At 34.7% G+C, this 18,822-nt stretch overlaps 1 protein-coding gene across 1 annotated transcript in view; it reads left to right on the top strand.

Annotated features, from left to right (window-relative positions):
- The window catches only part of CSMD1 (CUB and Sushi multiple domains 1), a 2,580,735-nt gene that overhangs the window by 1,881,818 nt on the left and 680,095 nt on the right, over positions 1-18,822 (top strand). The window contains 1 exon segment of the mRNA XM_043985743.1: positions 15,130-15,242. Coding sequence (XP_043841678.1) covers positions 15,130-15,242 — 113 coding nt within the window.

Raw genomic sequence — 18,822 nt, 5'->3', positions numbered from 1 at the left:
ATAGTTAAGATTTGGATAGTCAGAAAAAGTGAACATTATGGGTGGTAAGGATGGCATGAACAAAAATTTGCTAACAGAAAAACACAAGCAAAGTTTGCTAACAGTAAAACAGAAGCAAACACAAGGAATAATGTGCTTTAGGATCACACATCCAAGAGATGAAAGGTTGGTTATGGAAGTCATCTTGTCCATTCCCTGCCTTTACAGAAGAGAAAATTAAGGTGAGCACATTTATGATCACACAGCTAGGAATCATTAGATTCATATATATATCAAGGTCCTCTGACTTCTGTATTCTCTTTCCATTAATACACAGTGATTCCCCTGTAAGATAAAGCTTAAAAGGCTTTTCCTGGAGTCAGGAAGACCTGAGTTCAAATCTGGGGCATTTACTAGCTGTGTGACCTTTGGCAACTTGCTTAACCTTGTTTTCCTCAGTTTTCTTGTCTGGAGAACGAAATGGCAAATCACTTCAGTATCTTTGCCAAGAAATCCCCAAAAGGGGTCATGAAGAGTTAGATACAACTGAAAACAACTAAACCAAAATGTCTTAACTCACAAGGAGTATGAAGACTATCTTTAAAAAAATGTGCATAGGAGAATATTGGGAAATAGATTTGAATAGGACCTTTCCTTATTTTTCCCCAATTCTTAAAGTTACAATGGCTGTGAGCTTGAAATAGACTACTACCATGTTTTCAAATGTTAAAAGTGTAATTAAATACAAATTCTATCTCAATAATAGTATAGCAAAATTTAATTTCAATGAAGTATTCTTTATTATTGTTTTAAGTCCATGTTTTGATATTCGATCTTTTCTTAAATATGCTCAACATACAGAATAATAACAATAATTTTAAATTTTTAAACCACAATTGATAAGACCACAGAATACTTTTTAATAGGCAAGTGTATATATTTAATTCCTTGAAGGGCTTTAATTAGTTTACACCAGCACTTAAACTTTTTTCACTCGAGATCTCTTTTTGCCTGAGAAATTTTTACACAACTCCTGGCATATAGGTATATGAAATAGGTGAATGAAATACACTTTTACTGTTGTCATTTTTTTGCCACCCTCACATTCAGTTATGTAACCCCATATGGGGTTGTGACCCACAGTTTAAGAAGCTTTGGTCTACATCTTTCCGTCATGTTTTTAAAATACTTCACATTTCTCCTTCTACCACCCTCATAAAAATCTTCATTACCATTGGCCTGTGCCATGAAAATAACCCTTTAACAGAGCTTGGTACCTGTGCTTTTTTCCCTTTCCAAACTATCCTTCATCTAGCTGCTATATCAATTTTAAATCTTATTATATAAATTCTGTGCCCCAAAATCTTTCCTAGCTCCCTTTTGACCTTTACTAAATGGTAAAGTTCACTACTGGACCACAAACTCCATGAGGAGTCAGTATAATAATTATTATTAGATTATTTAATGAATGATTTTACATAATACATCATTGCCCATGAAAAACTTGTATTACATATCCCACATAAAGTAGGCAGTACCTAACTGGGTAGTCATATCCAACATCTTACACTCATCTAGTTGGATTTTTTTAACCCCTATGTAGGACTATATATTTTTTCCCATTAAATTTCAACTTAATAGACTGAGCTCATAGATATACTTTTAAGTTGTTATAGTATCCTTTCTCTCATTCACTAAATTAGTTATTCTCACCTTCATGTTTACAAATTTGTAAAGTATTCCATTTCTGCCTTTATCTCTTATTGTTTATGAATTTTCTTATTATTTGTCAATTAAATGTCAAACTGATCTGGGCCAAGATTGGATCCCTGGTGCACTCCACTAAAGCCCCCAGAGGGGTTCCCAATCTAACAAGACAGATAAAACAACTATTCAATAGTTCAAAAGATCATTTATTTCAGAAGTACAGATACTCCTTCTATCAGAGTTGGTCATCAATCCTACTCTCCTTAGTAGATAAACCATGAATTGCTATAGTACACTTTCCTTCTCACTCCTATTCCCTAGGAGTTTGGGGGTGGGTGGGAATTGTTAATTGATCATAGACTTAGTATACCAAAACACCTTAGGCTAGAACTATGAATGTAGTCTACTAAGGAGAGATTTAATTGAGTAAAATGCATAGTCATACATATGAGTTAAAAAATCAATTGGATAGGTTTAGGATGGGAGAATCTGACTAGCCAATAACAAAACAATTGGGTACTACCTATACTTTGAAAGGTGTTCTAATACAAGTCTTTCATGTACAAAAATTTTAGAGTATCTATTCTTATGATGAACTTCTGAAATGTATCACTCTGATGCTCAGAAAAGAGGAATGCAGTATATTTTAATTTGATTCTCTAAACCTTTTTATTCAAGTTTGGTTGTATCTACCAGATCTTGTGCTTTGTGGCATAAACTTTGAGAACCCATGATCACCTCTCTATCATAATAAGGAATCAGGGGACTTCAGTGGGGAAATTGACTAACAGAATGAGGAAATAATTTTTAAAAGAATGCTAAAAGCATACTTATATGTGGTTACTTTCCTTTCAGATCTGGGCCCCTGAAAGCTACATTCAGGTTCAAGATATGCTTTGGGATAGAATCTTCAAAATCATAATTCATAAGATTTTATCCAATTATTTTAACCTATCCAAACATTGGAATGCATTAACTCAAAACAAAGTCATTTAATTAAACAGATTAACAATGTAAATACTAAAGAAAATCACTTCATAAACATAGGAGAAAAATCTTCCACAGATTCTCATGCCATGGGAAAAGAAAAGCATATAATCTAGACAAGTAATTCTCCTTGAGCCTTGTCTCCATTAGAATACTACTCTGCCTCTGAATCCACTACTTGATTTTTCCTATTAGAGCTGCTGACAGCATCTGCTAGGCTCTTTTCATGAATTACTATTGCCATCTTTGGATTCTTCATTGACTTACAAGAGCTATGTGGACTCCTCACCTTGGGGAAATATTGAAAGTTTTTTTATGCCTAACATTTACCCTTAGGATTGTTTCAGCTATTTTACAAGTCAGACCCAAAGACCCCATCAAGCCAGCATAGCTAGAGTCCCTCAGGTCAAATCTATCTTTTGAACCACTCATATGTATGTATGTATATTTATATATGTATATATATATATATATACACACACAAACAGATCGTCAGAGAGTGTGAAGTTACTAAGCATTTTATTTCACTAGATTTCAAGGGGGGGAATGGGGATCCATTCTTAATATATGCTGGTTGGTTTTTAGGGTTGCTTTATACAAGTCTCTTGTGACTACAAAGTGAGGCTGATAAAATACAAATCTTTAGCAAGATACATACTGGTTTTAAAATGACTAAAGTTGATAATAACAAAATGTCAAAGTGATTTTGTTACTGAAATTTGCTATTAGGTGGTAGTTCAAATGAGGTTTGAACAATGCCTTGAAGGTTTTTATGGTTCTCCAAGGAGTGAGAACATATACAGTGAGTTTCTCTTTAGCAGTCTGAATTTATAGGCTCTGAGGAACCCTTAAGAAGTCTACAAGTTTTTCTAGTATAGTGAAAAAGTTTAGTCAGCAAACCTTAGGGTCAAAATCACCATGACAGTGTCACCATAGATATCTCATTTGAGATTTAAAGTCAACTAATTTCTAGTTAATTGCTGTTAACTTGTTCCTGTATCTCACTCCCTACATTCATTTTTCACCAAGTCCTAGAGAATGGCTCCATAAAATTGCAGACATGTTTCCTGTTTTCCTCTATGCTAATTCAAACCCTCACTGTCCTTTTACCTGTAACTTATCAGTAGTGTTCTGATCTGGATTCCTGACTCTAAAATGTTTTCCCCCTGTAATACATTCTACAGTCTTGTGAGATCAATTTTGCTCATTCATACTTCTTGTCATATTGGGCTCCTGTTCCAAAACGTGTAATGAATGACTCCCCATTGCCTGTTCAGTAAAGTCCAAATTAATTAGTCTTGGGATCAAGTCCTCTACAGAATTACTTTTTCAGACTAGCCTTTGTCACATGTTCTATGCTACAAACGATATTGTTCTTTAAATAGGCTTTCTTTTCAATGTACCTTGACTTATGCCATTCCCTAAGACAAGGATTTCTTTCTACATTTCCACTAGTCAAAATCCTACTGAGCCTTTTAGGCCAAATATAAATACCATGTTTCCCATGAAGACTTCCTTGATCCCCCAGCTGGAAGTGACCTTTTCTTACTCAAAACCCTCACAGAACTTTGTTTTTATTTCTCTTATGAACTTACTACACTGTAGTTTACATTTTGAGAATCCTTGAATCAAAGATTTGGAAATCATCTTTGTGGTCATTAAGTCTAACATCATTTTACCAATGAGGAAACTGAGGCCCAGAGGTGAAATATTTACCAAGCATCCCACAGGTAGAAAATTACAGATCTGGTATTTGAACCCCTCTTAAAGCCCTGTTCACATGCATCATTGTAGTATAGGAGTGATCCTAGTTTCTGGAAGCTTATGCCAGAGGAGCCCAAGCTGATCATAACCTGGCACAGCTTATGGTAGTGGTCCAGATACTGACTCTATATTTGTCACTGTATATTGTGTCAACCTAATTAAACTCAGATAAGCTAGTGGGTTGGGTCCGAACAGTGGCCATTCATTCATTCACTCTTTTCTTTTCTTTTTTTTTTTTTTGGTGAGGCAATTGGGGTTAAGTGATTTGCCTAGGGTCACACAGCTAGGAAGTATAAAGTGTCTGAGGCTGGATTTGAACTCAGGTCCTCCTGAATCCAGGGCCGGTGCTCTATCCACTGCACCACCTAGCTGCCCCCATTCATTCACTCTTTCATTCCTTTATTTATCTATCCATTCTATCATCTATCTATCTAATCATCTATTATCTAGCCATCAATCTATCATCTATCTATCTATCATCTATCCATCTACCTATCTATCTATTCTTCTTTCTATCTATCTATCTATCATCCTATCTATCCATAGATCTATCATCTATTTGCCTATCTGTCAGTTTTGACTATAGAAACTCATGAAATTATCTTGCTTAGCTCAGCAGGGATTATGGACAGCTTCAGTGAAAGGACCACCCACAATGCTGAAATGGCAGCTCTTTGAGGTGTTAAAGATTTTTTTTAGATTACAGCTATTAAGGCAGCTGTCTGATATGCCCTGCTATATCATAAGCTCCTTGAAAGCAGGAATAATATTTTGTTATACAAAATCACAAAGTTTAGAATTGGATGGGACTTCAGTTAGCTATTTCTTCTCATATCTGAAAGGAATCTGCACATCAGCATAGCTGACAAGTGGTCATCAATCCTTTGCCACCTTTAAAGGCAGCTCATTCCAATACAACTCTAATTATTATAAAGTATTTACTGATATAAAATCCTTTGATTATTAAAAATTGCAAATCAGTGCCCTCTGATCCTATATAATTTTCATCTATATTTCCCCACAATTCATGTAGAATCTACTCAAGGTTCTGGATATCCTTAACACTTATTTCAGTGCCTAACACACAATTGATCTTTAGGAAATGCTTTCTGATTTATTGATTGATATGTCCCTTAAACTCTTTTGTTATCTTGCAATGAGCCAGCATAACTCTAAGTATCTCCTCTCTCCATGAGAATGGTAACACCTTAAAAATAATAATTTTAAAATTTCATCTTTCTTTGCATAATTTAGAAATATGATAGCATTGTTAAGAAGAGATACTGCCTTCAGACTGAGTAAATTTAAAGGTAATCTACTATGAGAAGAGGTATGCATTTCTTAGTTTTTTCAAAGTATTTTATCAATGATTTTTGCCTTGTTTTGCTTTTACATCACAGTCACTTCCTAATAAGTCCTTCCTTCATAACAATAAATATGATTAAGTAAAACAAACCACCTATAGCATTCACTTCTGAATCCTAGACTCTTTTTGAAAATGTCCAATGACCAAGAGGCATACCTACTTATCTCATAAGGCAATCCATTCCATTTTTAAGTAGTTATAATTATTAGAAAATTCTTCTGCATATTTAGAAGAAATCTACTTTATTTTAACTGCAACCCCCATTGTTTTATAATTAACCAGAAACAACAAATGCTTACAAGCAGCTAAATCAAACAGTGGGAATTATGGACCTGGAGTCAGGAATACCTGAGTTCAAATTTGGCCTCAGACACTTACTGTGAGACACTGGGCAAATCACTTAACCTCTATCTGTTTCATTTTATTCCTTTGTAAGGGGAGGAGGGAGGTAATAATATCACTTACCTCCCAGGGTTGTTGTGAGGATAAAATAACAATATTTATAGAGTGAAATATAAACTTTAGCTAATAAATAATAATAATATCAATAAGCTTCTATCATAAGACTTGGCTTAATATCTTCTAGCTGACTATATCTTTTTACATATATGACTTTTAATTATAGAATATTGACTGCATTAAGAAAGTGTCATAGGCTATAGGCATCTTCACAGAAAATCAAATCCACTGGATTTGAAGTGAGAAGATATGAGTTCAAATCCATAGGTTCTTTCTTTCTTTCTTTTTTTAAAAATAAAATTATTTTATTATTTTCCAATTATATATAGAAATAATTTTCAACATTTTTTATATAAGATTTCCAATTTCAAATTTTTCTCCCTCCCTCCCCTCCCTGCCCCCCTCCCCTAGACAGCAGGCAATCTGATATAGGTTATATATACATAATAACATTAAACATATTTCTGCATTAGTCATGTTATATAAGAAGGATCAGAGCACAAAGGAAAAGCCTCAAATCAGAAAACCAACAGCACCAAAAACGAAATAGTATGGTCCAGTCAGTATCCATATTCCACAGTTCCTTTTTTTTTCCTGGATTTGGAGGTCCTCTTCCATCATGAGTTGCCTGGAACTCTTCTGTACCATTGCAATGGTGAGAATATAGTCTATCACAGTTGATCAACACATAATATTGATGATACTGTGTATAATGTTCTTCTGGTTCTGCTCATCTCACTCATCATCAGTTCATGCAAGTCCTTCCAGGTTTCTCTGAACTCTACCTGCTCATTGTTTCTTACAGCACAATAGAAGTCCATTACATTCAAATACCACAACTTGTTCAGCCATTCCCCAATTGATGGACATCCCCTCAATTTCCAATTCCTTGCCACCACAAAAAGAGCAGCTATAAATAGTTTTGTACATGTGGGTCTTTTTCCCTTTTTTATGATCTCTTTGGGAAAAATACCCAAGAGTGGTATTGCTGGGTCAAAGAGTATGCACAGCTTTATAGCCCTTTGGGCATAATTACAAATTGCTCTCCAGAATGGTTGGATCAGTTCACAGCTCCACCAACAATGCATTAGCATTCCAATTTTTCCATAGCTTCTCCAACATTTATTATTTTCCTTTTTTGTCATATTAGCCAATCTGATAGGTGTCAGGTGGTACCTTAGAGTTGTTTTAATTTGCATCTCTCTAATCAATAGTGATTTAGAGCATTTTTTCATATGACAATAGATAGCTTTGATTTCTTCATCAGAAAACTGCCTGTTCATATCCTTTGACCATTTCTCAATTGGGGAATGACTTGGATTCATATAAATTTGATTTAATTCCCTATATATTTTAGAAATGAGGCTTTTTCAGAGGTACTGGCCATAAAAATTGTTTCCCAGCTTTCTGCATCCTTTCTAATTTTGGATGCATTGCTTCTGTTTGTACAAAAACTTTTTAATTTAATGTAATCAAAGTCATCCATTTTGCATTTCATAATATTCTCTATCTCTTGTTTGGTCATGAACTGCTCTCCTTTCCAAAGATCTGAAAGGTAGACTATTCCTTTTTCTCCTAATTTACCTATGGTATCGCCTCTTATGTCTAAATCATGTACCCATTTTGATCTTATTTTAGTATAAGGTGTCAGATGTTGGTCTATGCCTAATTTCTGCCATACTATCTTCCAGTTTTCCCAGAAATTTTTGTCAAATACCGAATTCCTAGCCCAGAAGCTGGTGTCTTTGGGTTTATCAAACAGTACATTACTAATGTCCATAGGCTCTTTCTTAGATGTTGGCTATAGCTGCAAAGTTAATGGTCTGGGCAGCATTGTTATTCCCAGAGCTCTTGGGCTCAACTCTTAGTCTATCTCTTTCAGGGTCTAAGGAAAGGCAGTTGCCAAGATGTAGAGGTTGTCTGACTCATCTTGCATATGCTGCCTCCTGTGTGGATACAGAGGGAATTGAGGGGATTAGGATAGAAAATGGTTAATTGTAAGAACTGAGTGAATCATACGGACTCCATCTTGTGAATCAAATCTGGAGCTAGTTCAGTTCCCTTTCTCTTCAATTATGGCTCTAATTCAAGTTCTGTCTTATGAGAAAAAGTGTATTCAATTATATGAGTAGGAAGAAAACCTTATTGTATTGTTTGAGCCTAGCCCTTTGAGTCTGGGAAACTGGACTACCTCTCCCTATTGCTTAGAGACCCTTAACTGAGGACCTAGGTTATGTTCACCAGAAAATCAGTTAGATCCAAAGATTACTGCAAGTAGTTTTCTCACAAGTGTACATATAAAACAACCCATATGTCTTACCTGAAAACTGACCCCTGATTAATCAGTTATTGTTTCCTTGTTCCTATGATTGTTTATAGACACTTGGAAGCAGTAGGATATCCCTTTTTCTGAATTCAGGGAATTGCATCCATTTGCCCTCCCCCTCCCAACTAAGGAATTTGCTAATCTTTCCTCCTATTAGAAATCAGATTGCCTAATGTTTATTGTTTCCTTTTCATTAATTGGCCTTATTTGATTATTTTTAATGTATAAAAGTCTTTACCTCTGTTGTCAGGGTTGGGCCTTAAAAACTGGGGAAAGGGCGTGGAACCAATTTATTAGACAATTGTCATGCATTGCTTAATTGATACTTTCAGAAGATTTAACCTCTGTTTCCTCAGTCATTTCATCTTTCACCTGCCACAATACCTAACTCTAAGATCCGGAAAGGACTTTAGAGATTGTCTAGTCCAACCCACTCATTTCACAAATGAAGAAACTAAGGTCCACAGTGATTAAATTAATTTCTGAAGGTAATTCAGGTAATAAATAGCATCACAGCTGATATTTGAGCACAGATTACCTAATTCCACACCAATTCCATTATGCTGTGTTGCTTTTCTGTCCTAATTCAACCACAATTTCTTTGTTTGATCTTGTCTGCTAGTACGAGTCTCAGTGTACTAATAAGTAAAATGAATGGGTTGGATCAGGCATCCTTTAAGCTCCCATTGAACTCCAAATTTGTGATCCTATAATTCTATATCCCTACTCCACTGTGGGATGAAGAGAAATATATTTACCCACCAGTCTTCTGGTCATTTCATTAAACTCTGTTCTGTTGGTTTTTTTAATGCTGTTTTCATTGTATATGTTGTGTTCTTGATTCCAAGGCTTTTACTTTTTAACAACTAATTCAATGTATATAGCATATAGAGAATTTGGTGACTTAGTAGAAAATTCCCATGTAGGCCCAAGTTAGTGGAATACAGTTATAATCAATTCCATTTTTAGACAAGCGGCATCTCACATCTGTCACCATGATTTGATAACCTTCTATAGTGTTCCTAGGTCATTTGATCCATCTCCACCTAGCAGTTCCATTTTTTCAGGTTAAGATAGAACTGCTGAACCTTTTGCCTAGGGCCAAAGAAAAAAGCTGTTCTGAAATGGGGTTACCCAGAGATGCTGCTGTTGTATATACACTAATAAAAACAGTTACCAGAGCATCCAAGAGTGACCATGCCATATGGGAGCAATTAAGCATAAAAATAACTCTGACCCATTTTCATATGCAAAGAATCTTGCATTTATGTCCAGTGATACTAAGGAAAAAAGGGGTATATCATCAAAGGTCACTGCATCCTTGAATAAATGCTTTACCATACTAAGTATTATAGAGCTTATTCAATCTTATTGACTTCAAGCCATGTCTGATATAGAATAATAACTCATTTGTACAGCACTCCATAGTTTACAAAGCCCTTTCCTCCCAACTTCACCATTATCCTCTTTTATAGATGATGAAATGGAGGCTATGAGAGGTTAAGTATTTTATGGCTAGTAAGTTTAAAAGCTGTTATTCAAACCCATGTCTTTATATATTCATAGAATTTGAGAGTTGGAAGGAAACCTAGTGGCCATTTAGTCAAACCTCTAACTCAGCCACTAAATCAATAAATATTTATTAGGTTCTTACTATGTTCCAAGTACCATGCTAAGTGCCAGGGATAAAAAAAAGGCAAAATACAGTCAATAACCTCAAGGGGCTTACAATCTGATGAGAGAGATAACGTGTAAAAAATATATACAAAGCAAGCCATGTGCAGAATACATAGGAAATAATTTAAAAAGGAAGAAAGTCACTAAAAGTAAGAGGCTTAAGAAAGGCTTCCAGTAAAGCATAGTATTTTAGTTGAAACTTAAAGGAAGCCAGGGACATCATTAGGTGGAACTGAAAAAAGAGTACATTCCAGGCATGGGAAACAGCCAGAGAAAATGACTGGGGCTGAGAAATGGAGTGTCTTATTTCTGGAACAGCTGGGAGGCCAATGTCACTGGATTAAAGAATGGATGATGGGAATTAAGGTAGAAGAAATCTAGAAAGGTAAGAGGGGACGAAGTTATGAAGGACTTTGAATGTCAAAGAAAGCGTTATGTATTTGATCCTGGAAGCAGTAGGGAGCCACTAGTGTTTATTGAGTAGGAGGGTAACATAATTGGACCTGCACTTTAGGAAAATCACTCGGGTGGCTGAGTAAAGGATGAACTGGAGTAGGTAGAGTCTTCAGGCAGGCAGACCCACTAGGAGGCTATTATAATAGTTCAGGTATGATGTGATAAAGACCTGAACTAAAGTCTGGGCAGCATTAGAGAAGAGAAGGGGGATATATTCAAAAGGTGTTGAAAGACAAATTTCTTCTCCAGCATAACAGGGAACTCTGTCATTATTCAAGACATCTAATAAGGGAAAGTCCCCACTTGGCCCATTCTGCTTTCAAAAAGGTTCTGATTCTAACTCTAGTGCTCTGCTACACCACACTTCTTCTTGAGCCATTGGGGCATATTAGAACACATAGAGCAGTTTTAAACTGTCAAAGCTTGGTAAAATTGTGCTGAATTTCCTCTGATATGGTGGGGAAACTCTTTCCTCAAGCATGGAAGGACCTGAGTATGAATCCCATAATTGATGCTTATGGTTTATGTGATCTCTTTAGGCCTCAGTGTACTCACCTTTAAATTGAGTGTATTGGGGCTGTGGTCCCTCTCCACTCCAGATCTAGGATCCTAAATTCCTATGATCCCATACCCCATTCAATCAACCCATGTACAAGAATGGTCTCATCAGCATATGTGTAACATACCACTGAATTGTAGAGCTAAATGGATGCTCAAAGCTTATGGTTTAATTCCCTTATTTTACATGAGAATACAGAAGCTCAGAGGAAGGGAAGTCAGTTGTCCAAGGTCACAAAACAAATTTGTGACAGAAATAGAGTTAAAACAGATACTTTGCTAATTAGTCCAGTGCGTTTTCTCCATGCCATACTTCTTAAGGAAACTAAAGATTTAAAGCATCCATTTAAAATCTCCAAAATCATTTTATAAACTTTAACTCAAATGCATGAAGACTTCATGCATTTTAATGCAGACACTTGAGTGTGGTTTAATGGTTCAAATCTATCATCATCTTGATTAAACTTTTAGTATATTTATCCATTATCTAGTGCTTACATCATCACTGTGCAAGGTTAGCAGTTGCAAAATTATTTTCCCCCTTTTCCACTAGTCTTCACACTTAAAGTGATTTCATTAGCTCAGTGATAATGTTGTTCGGATGGAAAGCTAAAGGAGACATGATTTTTATTAGAAGTTTGCTATCCAGGTCATAACACTCTCTGGTAAAAATGTGAAGCAATCCTGAAAGAAATTGAAATTTCTCTACATTTGAAAATTAGTGTTGTACATACTTTTAACTACCCTCATCCTCCCCTGCATGATTTTTTACTTGAGTCAACAAATCGTAATAGAAAAATATTGGTTTTAGACACAGAAAAATATGTTTAGATACCATCTCTAATGGTCACAAGTGTTTATTAACTATCTGACCATGAATAAATCACTTACCCTCTCTGAGTATCCCTATTTATTATCTACAAAATAGAGCTGATCTCTGTAAACCTACCTTACAAGGCTGTTTTGAGGCTCAAATGATATTTTGTAAGTTTTCAAGTTCTATAAAACTATAAGTAATTTTGGGGGAAGAAAGACAGGATAACATTGTGGATGTAGAGCTACTGGCTCAGGTCCAGGAAGGCTTGGGTTCAAATCTTGTCTCTATAGCATACTGGCAGTGTTGCCCTAGGCAAATCACTTAACCTCTCATTCCTTCCTAGCAATTCCCTAGAACTAAATTCTACAGGTGTTGAAGATCTATGTTGTTTGAGGATGCATTTTCACTGGGAATTCCCTATACTAATGAAATCACATATCTAGTTAAAAAATGTATTTATTATGTCTGTAATAGGATATATGTACTTTCTTTTATCAGCTGATATAAATCATATAACCCAACACATATGCATTTTTCATTGGCTGACAGAAAACTCAGAATCATATTCAGGGCCTCCTTATGTCACTTCATAAAATCATGGAATAGGAAAAGACCTTAGGTTCAGCCAATCCAGTCCCTTGCCTGAGCATGAATCCTCTCTACACTATCCCCATCCAGATACAGTTTGAACATCTCTTTTTAAATTCAAAGACCTTAAACAAAATAGCTTTTTAAAGTATTTTGTTGTCATCATTTAAATCTTTAATTATTCTCTATTACATAATTTCAAATACAATAAAATTAGCTCCAATAATTTTTGAAGATCATAGGATTGTAAATTTAGAGACAGAAGGATCATTGGAGGGTATCCTGTCCAGGGCTTCCTAAACTTTTTCCACTTGCGACCTCTTTTCACCTGAGAAATTTTTATGTGACGCCAGATGTATAGGTATATAAAATAGGTATACATAACCTTTTACTGTTGCCAAATTTTTTGTGACCTCCCACATTCAGTTACGTAACCCCATGGGATCATAACCCACAGTTTAAGAAACTTTGATCTAGTCTGGCCCTTTCATTTTTGAATTAAGGAAAGTGAGGTCTGAAGTCACAGAAGTTATAATTGGCAGAGCCAGGTTTAGGGGTTTTTCCCTACCTCCAAAAATATTATTTAAAAATAAGACTGTTTAGATAAGTATAGATAAACTTCTTGATGTAGTGGAGCTGGGGGTGGGGAGGGGGCACAGGGGTGGAGATTACTAGGCCAATTCAACTAAACAGTGGTCCCTTAGCACAACAGGACAATTTACTTTTTGGTTGAGGAGAGAGCAAAAAGGGTATTAACTTTTAGAAGAGGTATGTGTGTATGTCTGTGTGTGTACTTTTAAGCTGATTCCATTGCATATGTAGAAATGATGCTTAAGATATTGTAGTATGAAGAGTAAGAAGGATAATAATCCTATATACATACTTCTATACTTTAACATGAACAAGTTTTTCCCATTTCCCCTTTTTCACACGATTTTATGGTGCATGAGTAAAGGGGTCCTTAAAAATGATGGGTAGTTGGGGAGGCTAGGTGGCACAGTGGATAAAGCACTGGCCCTGGATTTAGGAGTACCTGAGTTCAAATCCAGCCTCAGATACTTGACACTTACTAGCTGTGTGACCCTGGGCAAGTCACTTTACCCCCATTGCACCACAAAACAAAAACAAAAACAAAAAACAAAAATGATGGGTAGGAAGTTTCAAAGACAGGTCTTGTTCTCATTTAAAATTTTGTCTTTAGTCATAAAGGACTGATATCTGACTAATGTGGTAAAGGATGAGACTGATTTTTTTTTGTGTGTGTGACAATACTATGAATAAGGATGCAAGGATAAAACTTAAGACTGAAATACAAAATGATCAAATAGACCAAATTTTTAAGACAACCCTCAAAGTAATATACTTCTCAGCAACTGAACATATTGAAATACTTTATTTTTTTCATTTTGTGCACAACTTTGCACGTTGTTTGACATTTAATGACTGCTATTCATCTTTCTCTGAGGCATCAGGTGTTTTGCTCTGCCTGGGGTGGAAATCCAGGCCTGACAGACAAATAGTGTGATGGATGGGACAAATCAGGGGTTCATATTCTTGGATCTACGTAGCTTCAAGCAATGCTTCCTATATGATTAGAGACATTTGTTTTGGTGAAATCAATTTTCTCCACCACTTTTTTTTTGCATGCTTCTTTGTCAGGATTAAAAGTAAAGTCACTGTCTTTAGTGTTTTTCTTCATAAACTGACAGGATTCATGATGTGACTGTTTTCCAACACACAATGGCTCATTGTTACTTATACTTTGGCAAATGTGTGTATTAACATTCAGAGAGTTTATTAAATATTGTCAAATGCATTTCAATTTCAACTTTCAGCTAAGTGAACAATGAAATGCAGACCATATATTCTGCTAAAATATGCTAAAACCTATTTAAAAGCGGTTTGAGGGAGAAATATGAATAAAAGCACATAAAATGATAGGCCATCTGAACATATTGTGATATAATCAAAGCAATTTCTCAGTTATGAATGCTCTCCCTTTTCAGAGTTAACCTAGCACACTTCTCTGCCCATACTAGTCAGTCAATGAACAGAGAAATGAATGAATACATTTGGATGATGGGGCATTATACCCCGAACATGGGTAATAGATTATATCTGTGTTCATATGAGATGGATTTGAAAGGAAGAAAAATGAAGCTCCAGTTATAAATACCTTGTCAAATTCATTTTTAAAAACAACATTGGATCTACAAATTAATAAAAACTGGAAGTAGTTCTAGATTTACTGAAGGAAGACTGTGGTAATTAAGCATGATTTTTTATAAAGATTTTTCATGCCCTTTGTAATATATAGGCAATCATAGGAAAATTGCTTCATGTTAGAATAATTGTGTTTTTAATTTTGAAATAATATCATAATCCTGCTCAACAATAGATACAAATATTACATTAAGTAATATTGTTATTTGCCTTTCAATGCAGACTTACTGGATCTAGTGTACCTGATCTTATCGTGAGCATGAGCAATCAAATGTGGCTACACCTCCAGTCTGATGACAGCATTGGTTCCCCTGGATTTAAAGCTGTTTACCAAGGTATGACTAGAGATGCATAGATTCATTCAAAAGCAGCTTTCCTTTGGAAGTTATGTATTATATGCATATATATAAATATATATTCATGCCTAGATTCCTTATATTATTCCTTTTTAAATCTAGGCTAATTGGGGCAACTTGGTGGTGTAGTAGATAGAGTGGGGGCCTAGGGAGTCAGGGAGTCTGATCTTCCTGAGTTCAAATCTGGCCTCAGATACTTACTAACTGTGTGACCATGGGAAAATCAATTAACCCTGTTTGCCTCAGTTTCCTCATCTAAAAGATGAACTGGAGAAAGAAATAGCCAATGACTGTACTATCTCTGCCAAGAAAACCCTTAGTGTGGTCATGAAGAGTCAGACATGACTAAAAATGGCTGAACAACAAAATTCATGAATGATTAAGTGCTTTAAGGGAATTTAATGAATGTGTCCTATATATATGTATGTATGTATACATAATGCTTTTGTAAAGACTAATCATTTATTAAATTAAGATAATTTGCTTTAAGAACTATCCTTTTCTTAAAATACTGATAAGAAAAAGTCAGAATGGTCCAAATCCTGAGACTAGCTATGGAATTAATATATACTTATGGAATTCAAACACACATCTTAATGATAGTCAGTAATGGATGCAATAAGCTATTTCAAATAAGACATAAATAAATCCTATATCAACCTCAAATTCAATTCATTATAAACACAAGGAGAGATACAGCCCAATGAAGCTGAATATAACATTTTAACATAAAATTAATTGATATTAGTTGAAAGGAGACATTATTACTTAAGTAATTGTCTATATTAATTATAATTCCTTAGTTATTTAGCAAAGAAAGTATGGAAATAGAAACACATTGATAGGAATATTACTGATTCTAAAAGGTCAGTGGGGAGATTTGAGTAGAAAGAAAAGTGCAAATGTTTCAACTATGGTGAACAAGTTTATATCAAAATCCCTGCTGCTAGTGAAAAGCATTGAATTGAAAGAGTCTATTGGCCACCATATGCCAAAAATAGTTATCAAATACTGATGCTTGAATAAGCTTTGTACTGCCTTCAGTGGATTACAGTGCAACTATGAGGGAGTGAGGATGTGAAGGACAAACAAGACTGTGAGAACTTTACAGAAGTTTGGCTCTTGTGGTTGGTGTTTTTCTCATCCTTCCTGCCCTAGTGTTGTATGTAACCTTTGTTGCTTTAATTCTAGGAAGAAAAATTAGTCAAGAACTTGTGTATAAAGACAATGACTTTTTTAGTTATTTAGTGGTCCATACTTTAATCTTGTGCTGGTTGAGAACCAGAAAAAAAATTAAAACATCTTATGAAAAATTATTTGAATGGGGATGTTATATCTTACTTATGTCACCTATAGTCTTTATTTGGTCTCATTACTGATACTGCTCTCCTTGTAAGGACAAGGAGATATATTTTCATTATATTTTTCAATATATATTTTCATGATGTTCTGATAAAAGGAAAATATATGGAGGTAGTCACTCTTTTGTGAGGTATTTCCTCTGAGGAGACAAACTCATAGATTTTTTAAAAATACCCACTAATTTGTGCCAATCCCAATAGAATGTAAGCTTTTTAAGGGCATAGAAGATTGAATTTTGTGGCACAGTGCCTGACACATAAATATTTTATGAATACTCATTTAATTTTCAATTTCTTTCAATTTTTTTCAATATTCTTTCATTTCAAGTTCTTAAGTACTCCAAATGCAAATATTCCCTCTTGCAAATTTCTCTCTTCTGCTTAAATGAGGCATAGACATAAAAATGGTAGAAAAGATACTCGGTTCAATTTTAGTTTTGTCATTCAGTCCCACCATTCTTGTCAGTAAGAAAACAAAGAAATACATGTTCACTTTTGAATATTTCTGTGGTACAGTAAAGACTTTTAAATGTTTCTGTAGTACAGTAAAATGTAGGACAATAATCAGGTATCATACTTATTTAGTACTTTGTGGTTTGTAAGGTATTCTTTATAAAATATCTCATTTAATTTTCATAGTAATTCTATAGGAGTATGTGCTATTATTATACTTATTAACACAGATGAAGACATTTAGGTTCATAGAGATTCAATGACATGACTAAGGTCAGATTGCTTTTTAAGAGTTTAAGCAAGATTTGAACTCAGAACTTCCTGGCTCCAGATTCTGCTCTCTGTTCTTTGCATTGTCAGCTGTCAAAAATAATTCTATGGAATGACTTTGAACTCATGTAAGAATTTTTTAAAAAATAATACAAATATAATGGACTTGTATGAGGAATACAGAGAATCCTGGAAGGAAATTTATGCCAAGATGTGAAGCAAAAACATACAAACAAAAATCAGAACCCAAAGAATGGAGTACATACTGACTATGATTTTGAGTATTTGTGGGTGAGAATTAGACAAAAAATTCCAGTATTGATGTAGAAGATAAATACAGTGCTAGAATACTTTATGATTTTATATTAATTAAAATGTAAATCAGTAAAGTCTAGGTTCTTGGATTTATGTTTAATATTGTTGTAATATGTTAATAATTAGGTTTTGATTAGCTTATTAATAGATTTGCTGATAGCATACCCTTGGATTATTATTTTTTCACCATAACATTTGTATACACTGAGATGTGCTTTTAGAAACTTCTGAAATTATAACTGAAAATCATTTACATGAAGGTTAAATAGTATTATTTCTCTTGAGGTCAGTTCCCCTTATAGTCAAGAGAATTTTTGTAGCATCTGCTTTTTTTAATAGTGAGGCAATTGGGGTTAAGTGACTTGCCCAGGGTCACACAGCTAGAACGTGTCAAGTATATGACGCTGAATTTCAACTGAGGTACTTCTGACTCCAGGGCTGGTGCTCTATCTACTGCACCACCTAGCTGCTCCTAGCATCTGCTTTAATTAGATCATTCTTAAGGTATCACTCAGATGTTGGTTTAAGTTACTTTATCAAAATTCTTGTGGAATTCTCATTTCCATAAAAGTGAATTGCTGGATAGGAGTTATTTTTCCATGTCAACAAGTGGTTGGATGTGATTGGAGAATGTGCTCTATGAATGTAAGAAAAAATGTTAAATCATAGACCATAGCTATCTTTCACATAATACTTATTTCATTTCAAACATTTTCACAATTTGAAATCGTTTGAAGAATTTGAACAGCAAAAATTATTAAGATGACCATGGAAATAATATCAGTTGCTGTGAAGCAGTACAAATTGATGAGTGTTCCCTGGGACTGATTCCATTTGAGAGCAAGATGTTTCAAATGAAAATAATTCCTTTTTTGAAGAGAATGGAGAGTCATTGAAAAACATGCACTAAAGATCAAAAGAGTTTATGATTACTTTAGCCCTTTTACTTTGGACTCAACAATTATTTCTTTAAAGATTTCAGTATATATGGATTAAGCCTGTTTTCTGTGGAACACGCTATGTTAGGTGCTGGGTAAATTATATGGAAAGAATATATGCCAGTAGAATATATTCTACATAGGCTCTTTAAATCAAGGACCCGTTTTTCAGAGTAAGCACTTGTTTTTATCATGACTTCATTAAAGAGAAATTTTCCCCAA

This window comes from Dromiciops gliroides, chromosome 2, assembly GCF_019393635.1.
Source record: "Dromiciops gliroides isolate mDroGli1 chromosome 2, mDroGli1.pri, whole genome shotgun sequence".
In the NCBI taxonomy this organism is placed as follows: Eukaryota; Metazoa; Chordata; class Mammalia; order Microbiotheria; family Microbiotheriidae; genus Dromiciops; species Dromiciops gliroides.
The sequence above is the reverse complement of the archived record's forward strand: the minus strand, read 5'-3'. Positions and strand labels throughout refer to the sequence as shown.